General features: G+C 33.6%; 1 protein-coding gene across 1 annotated transcript in view; it reads right to left on the reverse strand.

The window, feature by feature from the left end:
* Positions 1–13,497, reverse strand: part of LOC145683128 (uncharacterized) — a 45,551-nt gene extending 32,054 nt beyond the window's left edge. Inside the window, exon 1 of the mRNA XM_081754492.1 lies at positions 13,407–13,497. Coding sequence (XP_081610618.1) covers positions 13,407–13,497 — 91 coding nt within the window. The remainder of the gene's footprint in view (positions 1–13,406) is intronic.
* Positions 13,498–14,770: the final 1,273 nt, after the last annotated feature.

Raw genomic sequence — 14,770 nt, forward strand, 5'->3', positions numbered from 1 at the left:
GTTAACCGTGAAACGTAAATTTTTTTTAGTTTGAAACTTTTTTGTTTGAAAGTTTTTGTTTGAAAACTTGTTTCAAATTTGTGTTTGAATTTTTTTTTCAGAATTTTGTTTGAAATTTGTTTCAAAATTTTTTGTTTGAAAATTTTTTTTGAAAATTTTTAATTTTTTTGTTTCAAAATTTTGTTTGAAAATTTTTTGTTTAAAATTTTTTGTTCGAAATTTTTGTTTTGAAATTTTTCGTTTCCAAATTTTTTTGTTTAAAATTTTTGTTTCGAATTTTTTTAAATTTTGTTTGAAATTTTTTTTTCGTTTCAAAATTTTTGAATTTTTCGTTTCCAAATTTTTTTCGTTTCAAAAATTTTGTTTCAAAGTTTGGTTTGACATTTTTAAAAGTTTGTGCACTCATTAATAAAGAACCGGAACTGTTTAGAACTAAAACCTCTGGCAACATTGTGGTGCAATAGTACACATCAGAATATGGGGTTGTACTTGAAATGAAAAAACACAATTCATTGAAATGGATCATTTTATTACACTCCACATACATCCATACCAGATAAATTATCTGGATATTTTCGATACAATGTATTTTGAACTTCTTGCACTAGTTTGTCTTTAGCGTATAATTTTAATTCCAATTGAAGTCTTTTAAGGTCTATTGCAATATCAATTGGTGGAAACTCAATGTCCATTTGATCACAAATAAACTGTTTATCAATACAGGTATGCACCCACGAACGATGTTGACAACTATCACAATATCTAGATACATGTTGTACAATATGCATAACACATTTTTCAAAATAGTACTTTTTTAGGAATATACTTGTTTTGTTGCAGACTTCCACTGCATGTTTCACACACTGGAATACGCTGGTGAATTTGTTCCATTCCGTTTGTGTTAGATACACCATGTTGCGAGGGACATGGAATGTACTCTTTTTACGTAACAGCACCATCTTCTCTTCGAGGACTGTACGCAGCACCACTTCATGATTTGAGCCTAATGATTTGACTATGGTCACATTTAGCTCATCATGAAAATAATCGTTCATTTGGTCGATTCGTGAACATAATATTTGCCATTCTTCACAGGTCAGTTGTACACCAAATTGTTCTGCTTTGCCCAATCGAATCACTGGTTCAAATGTTCTAGCACTGATACCAATCATCACATGTTTTGTTTGAAATATATTTATTGGATAATAGCTTGCGAAGAGGAACTCTTTATCGTTAGAAGTACACATCTTTCCTCCTGAAACGCACTTGCTCAAATGATTTAGTGGGATGACAGTGTATTGGTTGATTTATAGAACTACGGCTGACGTCATAGGAAAGGAATGTGCTGACATTTGAATTCATGATTTCATCACAGTTACTGACGTCATGCTGACCAACCAAATTCATACAACAACGTCTGACGTCAAAGGAATGTGCTGACGTTTGAATTCATGATTTCATCACAATTGCTGACGAAACCGGCTGTGTACTAAATTCAAATTGATGACTTCGACCCAAGAATCTTTTGTAACATAAAGATACAGATCCAGTATTTAAGAAACGCAGCAGTTCTTCTTGTTTTGATGCTTCCATGGGTAAATATCTTGCTGGTAAAATTATATTCTTATCATTTTCAAGCTTCACTACGATTCTTAATCCAAACTTTGTAGGGATTTTTTGGCTAGCTAAGATTCTATAAGGTACATTCTGCTGTAAATCAGTAATCTTGGTAAATGATTTCATCACATCACGTGTGTTTAGAAACTGCAGACAAGTAGCCATGATGATGTTATCATGAATACTAACTCGAACGATATTTATATATGGTGCAAAACTGATGACGTTGCATTATCATGTTCTGACGTGTACTATTGCACCACAATGTTGCCAGAGGTTTTAGTTCTAAACAGTTCCGGTTCTTTACTAATGAGTGCACAAACTTTTAAAAATGTCAAACCAAACTTTGAAACAAAATTTTTGAAACGAAAAAAATTTGGAAACGAAAAATTCAAAAATTTTGAAACGAAAAAAAAATTTCAAAAATGTTGAAAAAAATTCGAAACAAAAATTTTAAACAAAAAGATTTGGAAACGAAAAATTTCAAAACAAAAATTTCGAACAAAAAATTTTAAACAAAAAATTTTCAAACAAAATTTTGAAACAAAAAAATTAAAAATTTTCAAAAAAAATTTTCAAACAAAAAATTTTGAAACAAATTTCAAACAAAATTCTGAAACAAAAAAATTCAAACACAAATTTGAAACAAGTTTTCAAACAAAAACTTTCAAACAAAAAAGTTTCAAACTAAAAAAAATTTACGTTTCACGGTTAACCGTCAAACTTTATCCGGTTTTTAACTATTCGATTAACAAATAAACGGTTTTGATCATATTTATCAGTGAGTGCAAAATGTTGAACGAAACCAAGATTTTTAAATGTTAAACAAAACTTAAAACTGAATGCAGCAAAGATTTGAAAATCAGCAACCAATCAGATTGCACGAAATATAGTGATCAGCCAATCAGATTGCACGAAAGATAGTGATCAACCAATCAAATTGCATCAACAATAACTTTGCGAGTGTTGTAGCATGTATTCCCTTAAGACTATGAGTCATAAGATTCAATAAGCTTAGCTATGTATCCCTGTACACTACCTCATCAAGGTCAATCACGTGGTACATCGTATTGCTTACGTTTATATTTGGCTGTAATAATCAATACCAATGACTCAGTTTCATTTGACAATTCTCAAATTATCCTACAAAGTTTAAATGTACCAATGTCCGGGACTCCTAATCCCATCATAGGTCAATAACTGATCACGTGATCATACTAATATTTCACAATGATTTACCCAATGAATGAGATACTATCCAATTTTAAGAACAATTACCAATTATTGATATGACAATAAGAATTGTACCCCTCCCAAAATTGAAGATTGGTACACAAATACACCTGTGTCTTATGAAAAAGTAATAAATCCTGTAGTTATTCAATAATAAAGCCGGTCAATAACCTTTAAATTTTGAATATTTGGCCATAAGAGGAACACCAACATCTACAATGGGTCCTAGAAAACGTTTACCAAATTATGTTATTTTATAATTCCCAAATTTAAAAGAGAACATAAACATATAGAGGTAATAAACCATATAACGTGCTAAATACTTATCAAAGGGGTCAATAACCTCCGAAATTTGATTTTTGGTAGTTCTTTACTCATGAAAGGGAACGATGTGGACCATCCAAATTTATAGTGCTACATATTGAAGACCTGTACGAAGATACCAAATGCTTATATTAAACAATTTCTAAAACTGAGTGGATGAGTCAAGATACCCCTCCCAAATTTTAAAGGGTGCATCAATGTACTCATGTCTTATGATATGAAATGAACCTATATACATGACCATATAAACATATACGGTAATAAGACCGCATCAAACGGGATAAATTGGGCCAAAAACCAAACACGTGATACAATATATTGCTTATGTTTATATTTTGGCATTTTTTTTACTCATGAAAGGGAACAAGGTGGACCACCCAAATTTATCATGATACATATTGAGGTCATGTACTATGATAGCGAATGCTTAAATTGAAAAATTTCCAAAATTTAAGGGATTGGCTATGGTACACCTCCCAAAAATTTAAAGGGGTGCATCAATGTACCTATGTCTTATGATAGAAAATGGACCCTATACAAGACCATATAATCATATTAGGTAATAGGACCTCATCCAAGGGAATAAATTAGGTCAAAAACGAAACACGTGGTTGTACTAAAATTTGGCAATTTCGTACCCATGAAAGGGAACGAGATGGACCACCCAAATTTATTATAATACATGTTAGGGTCTTATACTATTATACCAAATGTTTAAATTGGGCAATTTCCAAAATAAAGAGGTGGGCCAAGGTACCCCTCCCAAATTTTTAAAGGGTGCATCAATATACCCATGTCTTATAATAGGGAATGGACCAATATACATAACCATATAATCATATAAGATAATAGGACATCATCCAAGGGGATAAATTGAGCAAAAACAAACACGTGGTTGTACTAAAATTTGGCAATTTCGTACCCCTAAAAGGGAACGAGGTGAACCACCCAAATTTATCATAATACATGTTAGGGTCCAGTACTATAATACCAAATATATAAAATGAGCAATTTCTAAAATTTAAGGGGTGGGCCAAGGTACCCCTCACAAATTTTAAAAGGAGTGCACAAATGTACCTATGTCTTATGATAGGGAATAAACCCCTATACATAACCATATAACCATATAAGGTAATAGGACCTCATCCAAGGGGATAACTTAGGTCAAAACCAAACACGTGGTACAACGTATTGCTTACGTTTATATTTTGGCAATTTCGTACCCCTAAAAGGGAACGAGGTGAACCACTCAAATTTATCATAATAATACATGTTAGGGTCCAGTACTATAATACCAAATAGATAAAATGAGCAATTTCTAAAATTTAAGGGGTGGTCCAAAGTACCCCTCCCAAATTTTTAAAGGAGTGCACAAATGTACCTATGTCTTATGATAGGGAATAGACCCATATACATAACCATATAACCATATAAGGTAATAGAACCTCATCCAAGAGGATAAATTGGGCCAAAAGACCAAACACGTGGTTGTACTAAAATTTGACAATTTTGTACCCCTAAAAGGGAACGAGGTGGACCACCCAAATTTATTATAATACATGTTAGGGTCCGGTACTGTAATACCAAATGTTTATATTGGGCAATTTCCAAAATTTAAGGGGTGGTCCAAAGTACCCCTCCCAAATTTTTAAAGGAGTGCACAAATATACCCATATCTTATGAAAGGTAATGGACCCCTATACATGACCATATAACTATATAGGATAATAACACCTCATCAAAGGGGATAAAATCGACCAAAAACCAAACACGTGGTATAACGTATTGCTTACAATTATATTTTGGCAATTTTGTACCCCTAGAAGGAAACGAGGTGGACCGCCCAAATTTATCATGATTCATATTAGGGTCCTGTACTATAATACCTAATGTTTAAATTGGTCAATTTCCAAAATTTAAGGGGTGGGCCAAGGTACCCCTCCCAAATTTTTCAAGGGGTGCATTAATATACCCATATGTTATGAAAGGTAATGGACCCCTGTATACGCCCATATAACTATATAGGGTAATAATACCTCATCAAAGGGGATAAATTAGGTCAAAAACCCCCGAAATTTGAATTTTTGGCAATTTTTTACCCATGAAAGGGAACGACATAGACACCCAATACTGATAGAGGTACATACTATGGTCCTAGGCTACCACACCAAATTTTTAGATTTGGCAATTTCCAAAATTTAAGGGTGGTGGTCCTATGTACCCCTGCCAAAATTTAGGGGGTGGGCCATGGTACCCCTGCCAAAATTTAGAGAGGGTGGTCCTAGGTACCCCTAGGTCATTGACCCCGGGCCAAGGTCATTGACCTTTCACCCCGGTCATGAAAGAGAGTGAGGATGAGTCATTCGCGCCAACGGGGACCACTACTACTTATGGGTTTTCATTGTATTCAATTATCACTTTAATACTACATACATCAAAAACATTGAAGTGTCTCTCTGTCTATCACGTATACAGTCTGTCGAACAAATAGGAGATGGGTCAATCACTCAGAAAATATATGAGGAACATTGCTATAACTGCCTCTTTATATGAAAAAAATAGTAAGAAGATAGCAAAGCATAATGTTTATCAAGTGGGTGTTAAACGATTGTTATGAATAACTGCCTAACGAGGAACTTACGAGTGAATTATGTTTTATACCGTAGGTAGTTTATACCCAAGTTGTCGGAGACACGAATTTAAATTGAACAACATTGGCTATTCTTTGGGCATAAATTAGTAATACCAACTAAACCTTGTCCCAAAATTCTACCGATGATTCATACGGGGGTTCCGAGTAGTGATGGGTAAATTCCTGGGAAGATATTTTTCGGGAATATTCGCTGGGAATATTCCCGGGAAGATTCCCCAAAATGGGAATTTTCCGGGAAATTATGTACAATCACAAATAAGAATTAATTCTATTACTATATTATGATTTCAAAGTTAAATTCGTTTTTATATCACAGTACATAATTACAGTTGTCCCCAGAGGAGTCTTTAAAATGTATATACTGAACGATGTTATGTTATTTTATTAATATATTATTATATTTAGAGATTACGCATAAATGGATATTTATTTACAATATATTCTACGAAAGAAAATATGTTTCAAAAATGGTATAGTAAGTCCACATACTTTTAAACCGCTAAAAAGTTTAAATTTACATGTAAGTGTTTTTTCTAAACTTGACTCTACTACTGATATAAACATATTAAATTTTTAAATGTTATAAACAACCTAGAAGTAAATCATAGTAAATCCTAGTATTTTTTAAAACCGAGAAGTAAATCATAATATATTAAAATAAAGTAATTAGTCATATGATTCTTATAATTTGGAAGATAAAGTAAAAAAATGGAAATTAATTTCTTCCCGGGATTTTATAGGCCAGGGAAGAAACCCGGGAATATTGCCATTTTTCAAATTCCTTCCCGCCGTGAATATTCCCACTGCCCATCACTAGTTCCGAGTAGTAAAAACTGCAATCTAGTCACATTATTGGGAGCCTAATATTCTAGGATGTAAGGCAAGTTATTGTACACCTTGCCAAGCATAACTGTATAATGCCGTGAACAACCAAGTCAGGCAAGGAAGTTCGACCCTGGCAAAAAACTCTTGTAGATTTTTTAAGTGATTAGACATAAATGTCTTTTACTTACTAATGCCTTCTCATATTGGCTTGAGTTTGAACAATTGTTCAACCTTCTACTCCGGGAATCATTAAAAAGATAAATAATTTTTGTGTCAAGTTTGGATGACCTAAAGTGATAGTTGCTGATAATGAGCGTCCTTTTCTGAATAATAACATTCTATTTAATGGATAAAAAATAGAGTAAAAGTGATGCACTCACTACAGCTAATATATAATGCTATGGGTTGGCGGAATAGTCCTGTGTAAAATATAAAGTGCTTGTTCGGAACAAAACTACTAGAATCAAAGTACCGATTTAGAACAAAGGCATAGACATAACATCAGTAGAGAAACATTCTTACATGAAATAGAAGGTTGCTGGTAATCCTGACTACAACGCAATCTAATAAGGAAAAATTAAGAAAAGTCAGCTGATGTCAGAACTAAATCTGTCTGGAAGATTTTTTTATAAATTTATTCAGATATAATTAAACATTGTTTATGAGGTATTTGTATGAAATAGTAGTACCCAAATGCGCAAAAAAATGCGCGTATACTGTAACTCACGATTTTTCGCATTTATTTCATTTTCTTTACGTTTATGAGTAAAATTCAGTTTTTCGTATGTGGAGATAATAGAAAGCTATCCATCTAAGGAGATATTTCCAAAAAAATATAATGAAATAATAAAAATATAAGCAAAAGAGAAAATTACGTTCGGTTTTGTGTATACTGGAAATCATGAATTCTAGGTATTTTTTCAGTAGCAAAGCAAGATTCCGGAGGGAAATTGACAAAATACAGTGAACGAACTGGTGGAAGGAACTGGAACATGGAGTAAAATATTAAATTTATTGATTTAAACCCAGTGTCTAGATAGTTTGCCAAAGATAAATTGGATTCTGTAACTAAGATGTCGTACGAAAATATAGAATTAAACAGAACATCTCTTAAGGTTCGAAGCGATAGGCACCATGGTTATGACCATTATTTGTTAAGAAACAGAGAGCAAACAAAACGTAGTCTTCGTGGTTAGGTGGATAGAGTGACGGACTAGCAGTTATTTTATTATTTGGCGCGAGATCGAACCCCATTCCATCCCATATTCTTTTCTACAAAACATTATAGGAAGTGTATAATTTTGATGTTAATAAGTACTGAAACAATATAATAAGGAAATAACTTATTGATAGTATTCTTTAATCGACATATTTATTCCGTATTAGAATACGTGTACTATTGGAAACCGATTGTTTTCAGTTTATGGTCTTTTATGTTACACCTCCTTTGCCCGTTCTTGAACAGTAGACGACTCATTTTGGATTTGTGTGTCAGGAACAGGAAAAAGAACATACGCGACCTTGACAGTCTTTCTAGTCTTACCCCTTGTTACATCGACATAACGTTACATCGAATGTTAGAATAGCTTGTTGTTATGAGAAAAGGAAGAAAGGAAAAAGCTGATGTCAAATTATCGTTTGTGTTGTGTGTATGTGTGTGTGCTTGTGTTTTTTTCTTTTTGGAGTATTGACTTTCTCCCTCTCTCGCTCTTCTTTCATATCCAAAGTGCAAGAATTGCAATCATAAGTCTGTGTAAAGAATAAAGAATGCTTTCGTTGAACAAAACAAAATTATACAGATCTATGTATGCGGAACACAAATATATCCAAAAGATAGCATGAATATGAACGATAATCATATCATATTTCTACATTATATAGTAGCGTGAAAAACTGATATTAAAATGATATAACAAATATGCATAAGCTTTTTTTCTAGCATGCCAACACATTAAACGTAACTCATTAAATTTTGGGGTATTACAAATTATCACGTTACGCGTCGTTGTATTCCTATTCGTTTACACGTTCGAGCGGCGAAAGAAGAAATTGTAGTGATAGTGATAAAAATCGAATTCGAGATTTCAATGAATTCAAGTTTCACGCCCCCACATATCGAAAAAGTGATTTCGATGTCTGTGCATCTGTTCGTCTGTCGCTTCGTCGCGCTTTTACATGCATTCAAATAGAGGCCATACTCTTCGACGTATCTGGACAGAATCCTAGTCATGAAGTTTCCATAACACTTTATTGTTTCGAATTCTATTTCCTCCGACAACTAAAAATAAGGGTAGTTTATTGAAGGATGAAAATTTAAAATAAATAAATTGTCTCAAATCATCTGTAAAGATTTTGCTTTTTTTTGCAAATATATATGTTATTAATAACCCTTCACAGTAGTATGAGTCATTGCTCTGAAAAAATACATAAGGTGTAATTTACTGTATGGGATGCTTTTTTTCGAACAATTTTCTCAACCACATTTCCCAAATAAATTTATCATTAATAACCTAACAATATGACGCAACTCATTCGTCGTGAAAACATTCAGAACGGGTAGTTTACTCTAAGTTTACTATTCTCAGACGATTTTCTCATTAACGCCTGACGCAATTTTGTTCATATTTCACAAATAAATGTTACATAAATAACCTAACGATATGGTATAATTCCATCATCCTAAAAAGCTAGAAGTGGTATATTACTTTTCGGAGCAAGTTTTACCCTACGATTTTGTCGAGAACGACTCAGGCAATTTTGTCCGTATGTCATAAGTAGCATAACTCGTTTGTCCTGGAAAGATATACAAGGTATATTTTATATTTAGGGATGACTTCTTTGACGATTTTTCCAGAAAGTACTCAGACGCTTTTGCTTATAGTTCACATACAATTATTTCCTTAATAATTCTAATATATGGCATAAGTTATTTCTAACACAAATATGACCAATAAGTTGCTTCGAACAAAGTTTTCCAAAACACATTTTTTATTCGCATTTTCCAAATAAATGTTTCAGTAATAGCTGCAGCCTAACCCGATTCCGTTTAAGAAATTTGAGTGAAGAAATTCAGTGCGTTTCATCAGTACCTATTCTTAGATATATTTTTAAATGTTACACTTAATCACAATTTTCCTAACAAAATTGAAACTTCTTTTTAAATGTGCCTTGTTGTATCCAAATGTTTCAAGTGCATTGGTTCTGTAGTTGATTCCCGGTGAGAGCTACTGTATTTTTATCCAACGTTAAGGTATAGGTAATAAGTAGGTGCAAAGAGAAAAGTGTTTAAATAAACCTAAACAATTTGATGAATAATACAAAATAATAATACAATATTATGTAATTATAGAAGAAACTTTGCTAATATTAGATATTTGCGTGTGAAATGTCCAACCGATGACTCTCAACTCCAAAGGTATGAAAGTGAAACATCAAATACCAGGTTAATAAGTCGTCTCTGGGTAAAGCAATCCTACTAGGCAGTGATTGAGACACCAAAAAACTGTTGTAATCGCTGGGAGACATGTTAGGAGAATAAAGTGGGTAAGAGACTGCAACTCATGAATAGTCTGCACCTTCTTTGAGTATTGAAGTGCGTAGGACTATATAGGTGTATTGAAATGAGCATTGATACACAATATCTGTTGAACATTACGTGAGGCTTGCGAACAGTTTTGCAGTGCATTTCACGGGGTTCGATATTGCAATGATCTTAGGGAACTCCTGAGCATTCCCCACTGTACACTATAAGTTGAATTCGTGCTTAATTAAAACTCTGTTTGTTTAAATTTAACACTGTTAGCCGTTATCACCTGTGCACTACGGGCAACAATCTGCCAGTAATTCTTTATTCTAGCCCTTTGTTGTAGCGCCATAAATGTCTTTCTTCATAAATTTCTTTGTTTATGATTTTGCATATACGTAGCGTGGACATTAAATTTTGACTTCTACGCCACATGCATCTAATTACAAACACACCTATAGAACGATCACAACATATTTGGAATATATAGTGTATGTATGGAAAATCACACACGAGGCGCTGCACGGGACAGCCGTGTGTATACATATGGCAGTCAACCTCCTAAGAAATTTATAATAATAATAATAATAATAATAATAATAATAATAATAATAATAATAATAATAATAATAATAAACAGAATATGAAACAGTTATTTACATAATTTATTTTTAAGCATGTAAGTACCATGGACTTAAGTTATTTCTCTCTTTTTGAAAGCAACAACCCTTAGGGTGCCAAGACGTGGAAAAGGAATTGTGGCACTCACGACAATAGGGTGGTGTGTGGTTGGCACATCGGGTTCCTTTGTTGTTAGTAATAGCTTTCTAGACCGGATGCAGTTATTCCTGGTAGAAAATACAAGAAAATATACCTTTCAATACTATTATAGCAACAAATTATACTCATTCCCTCAATGTGATACTTGTTTGTTTAACTGTATACAGACAGCTGATCCGTGGAAGAATAGTTCATAATAATAAATAAAATAAACTCGACAAATATTCTTGTAAATAATATGTAAAGGTTTGCGTCATACTGTTCATTTTGTTGGGCACGCCAATGTGCCGTGTTATCCGGTTATGGGTCACTGGAATATAAGGTGTGGTTTTCTAATTTTTCCCAATTATTTTAACTGCTTCGATTGAAATGAATCTATAACAATAAGAGAGTGAATTTAGTCGCCTTACCCTTCGATTTAGAAACAATGTCCGCTAGAATTGTATATATATAAAAAGTAATAATACCCAGAATTTTGTAGAGTAGTTTGTTTTATTCGAATTAACATACTTCCTGCAACTGTTTGGATTGAAAGTATTTGAAATTAAATCTTTAAGTTTTACGACCCAGAGGTATACCGGCTAGGCTAAAGGAGACGGTGATGATAAGAAATGAATGAAGAAAGTAGGATAAATCGGGAGGACCCCGAGAAAACCCATGCGCATGGTGTTTTTCGACCACAAAATTCACTTGGTGCGAGCTGGAGTCGAACCAGCGATCTCATGCACCAAAGGTGAACGCTTTATCATTGAGCCACCGCGGCCCCTCTGAAATTATTTATAGGAGAGAATGACTATTTTATGAAAACTTGATATCGAACATATTTGTTTAAAAATACCAGCTTTTTGTGAAATATTGCTTAATATTCAGGAAAACCTAAGTCAATAATAAAATAATAATAATAATAATCTTAAATTATAACTCTCTGGACCTAGTGCATTGGCACAATACTCGAATTAAAAAGAATTTGTTTACTTCTCATGTGAGTGTAGAAGGACTTAATCCCTGTTGCTTTCAATATACGAAGAAAGTGTTCAACTGTCAAATGATATGCTACATAAAATGACCTATGCAACATAATGTAGTATAGAGTCATCGTTTCTAGGTTGCCTAAAGATCACTTGTTTCAGCAAGACAGGAAGAAAATAGAAAATGCTCAGTTTTAACCGAGTAGAAAGTTTGCAGATTTAAAAGAAAATGCACAGAGTTGTTGGATATTAAATATAGTTCTGTTGAATGGAGTAAGACACCGTAAATAGTTTATTGTTTGAATTATACTGGGAATGACCAAGCCATTACCTATGAAAATATCGAAAGAGATACGTTAATGGTATTAGTTGCAAACTGTTGTAGAAATAAAAAAATAAAGAAATCTCTAAAACTCTAAAATCACAGATCCAAATTGACTGACTGTTAAGTAAAACTGCTAAATCTGACTAAAGCAAAAAAAAAAAAAAAAAAAAAAAAACCTGTGTTACAGTTTCAGACATATAATTCTCACATCAAAACTACGATAGAAGTCAATTATGAATAAAGGTGAATTTACATTTCTGGAATACAAACAAATGATTTTGCTAGATGTAAATTTTGGGAAACCCTTTTTATATGGCTTTAGATTTATTTATTGGTTTATTTGTTTATTAGCTTCCCCATGCCGTAAACGTCACCAACGCCTAGTGGACAATTTCCCGGGAAATGGCGATCGTCAATATAGCGACGCGTAGAAGGATTGCTGCTAGTGTGCCACTAGTGGCAGGGAGTCGTTGAGTCGAAGCAGGTATCTAGAATTGGGTGAATTGAAGTCACCACCGCGCAACAGCGAGGACTTCATTTTGATCCGCGCTGATTTGATTTGTGACGGAGAATTGAAAAGGGACCAACACGAACTATCGCCAGTCATGTGCATGATGTTATTATTTTATATTATTTTTCCCTGACGATTTGCTATTATAAGGACAATACTTGAGCTCCGGGGGTAAGGAGTAATTCCTGCCTTTACATCATGAAGTGAAAAATCTTGGGATGGGTGCGTATAATTGTATGAATTTAGATGGCAACTGTCGACGATCGCTAGCAAGTGAATATGGAAGAACTATGAAAAAAGTAAATAGACGCTTGCCATTTTGTTATAAAGTTACATGGCGAGTGCATTTGATCTGATTCCAAACAGTTATCGTCAAATATACACGGTTAAAGTAGCACTCGGATTAGAAATATTAAAAAGACTTTAACGATTTATCATTAAACAAGCTGTGTCTTTATAATTGCCTCCATGGCGAATTCGCAAGAACACGCAACTAGTAACCCTAAGGTTGGTGATTCGCACCCAACTCAGGCTAATTTTCTTACTTTTTAAAAAATGTTTTTAGATTCACCTTAATGGAAACAAATTACGCATATAGGAGATTTAACGTATTTTAGCGGATTAATTTTGTGGTTCGATGGCGTTACGTCGCTTCTCTGCCACTGGTGGTATAATTTTCAAAACGCAAGTGGGACCACCGCCGATCATCGCTGCGGGACCGCCAATTTTTGGGGACATGTTGCTAGTTGCCTATCTTTAGTCCACCGACGCTTACGGCATGGGATTGCCCCTCACAAGTGAGGCAGATTGTAATCGACCAAGTGTGTTTTGGAACAATGGGGAACATCTTCCGACTCCGACTTCTGAATAATCTGTTTAGGATCAGCCTTTTAATATAAGCATTTCACACTATTGTCTGTTATAGGGCGATACAATTCTAGTTCATGTATACCCTAGCTTTGGAAATACAATAGAGTTTCGCTTATCCGACATAAACAGGCAGGCAGAACGCCGGATAATATGGATGTGTTAAGAAAAGACCTAATAAAAGTAAAACTTATGATGTAATTTTACATATTACGCATCTAATAATCATAATGCACTGCACTGAATCAGGGACGTATCCAGCGTGAGTGCCTAAAGGCTGTCCCCTTCCGAAACTCAAGCACTTTCTAATAAACTTACTTTTACCCTTTTGAGGTTTTTTTTATATCAGTTTACTTGCAGTCAGTGTCGAAACTTTGGGCAATGTGCTGTTGTCTCGTTATAATTCTAATAACATACCATAATGCCATTATACCAGTTGGAATTAAAGAACAGTTTTAAATAGGATTAACGTTTCGTTTCCGTTCTGTTTCTAACTTTAATATATTAGAATTACACTCAATGTCTTCTTGCTATTTTTGTTATGTGATATACGTAGCAGACAGTTTTCTTTAGTTACATTTCTCTTGAAAATATGTTTCATGCTATACGTTTGTGCTACTGTTTCCAAAGTAAACCGGTTTATAAATGAAAAGTAGGAAAAGTTTAAGAGAAATACAGAACTGTTGCATTATTATTATTATTATTATTATTATTATTATTATTATTATTATTATTATTATTATTATTATTATTATTATTATTACTATTATTATTATTGATATTTTTAAAACATTAGAATTACGTGCTTACGAGAATTCGTGTTGGGCCCCCTCCGAATAGAAAACTTGGATACGTATCTGCACTAAATGATCTGACATATGAGTCAAGAGGTAGACAGATAGACTCCAGAGCATGAAAAATAGATTAAGACCACAACTTGCAGTTCTTCTTGCCGATTGGTGCTATCTGCAATGATATGTCGGTTCATACGGTATGTGGAACAAGGGAAGGTCGGATAAGCGAGACCATGGTGTATTTGTGTTTCAAGCACCTAAACCTTTAAAATGTTTGTATAAACAACTATCTTTCACTCCCTAGCTAAATTTGTGGGTATGATCACACACCTTACCTTATAAAGTATAAC

This window comes from Thermobia domestica, chromosome 4, assembly GCF_964235325.1.
Source record: "Thermobia domestica chromosome 4, izTheDome1.hap1.1, whole genome shotgun sequence".
Taxonomy (NCBI): Eukaryota; Metazoa; Arthropoda; class Insecta; order Zygentoma; family Lepismatidae; genus Thermobia; species Thermobia domestica.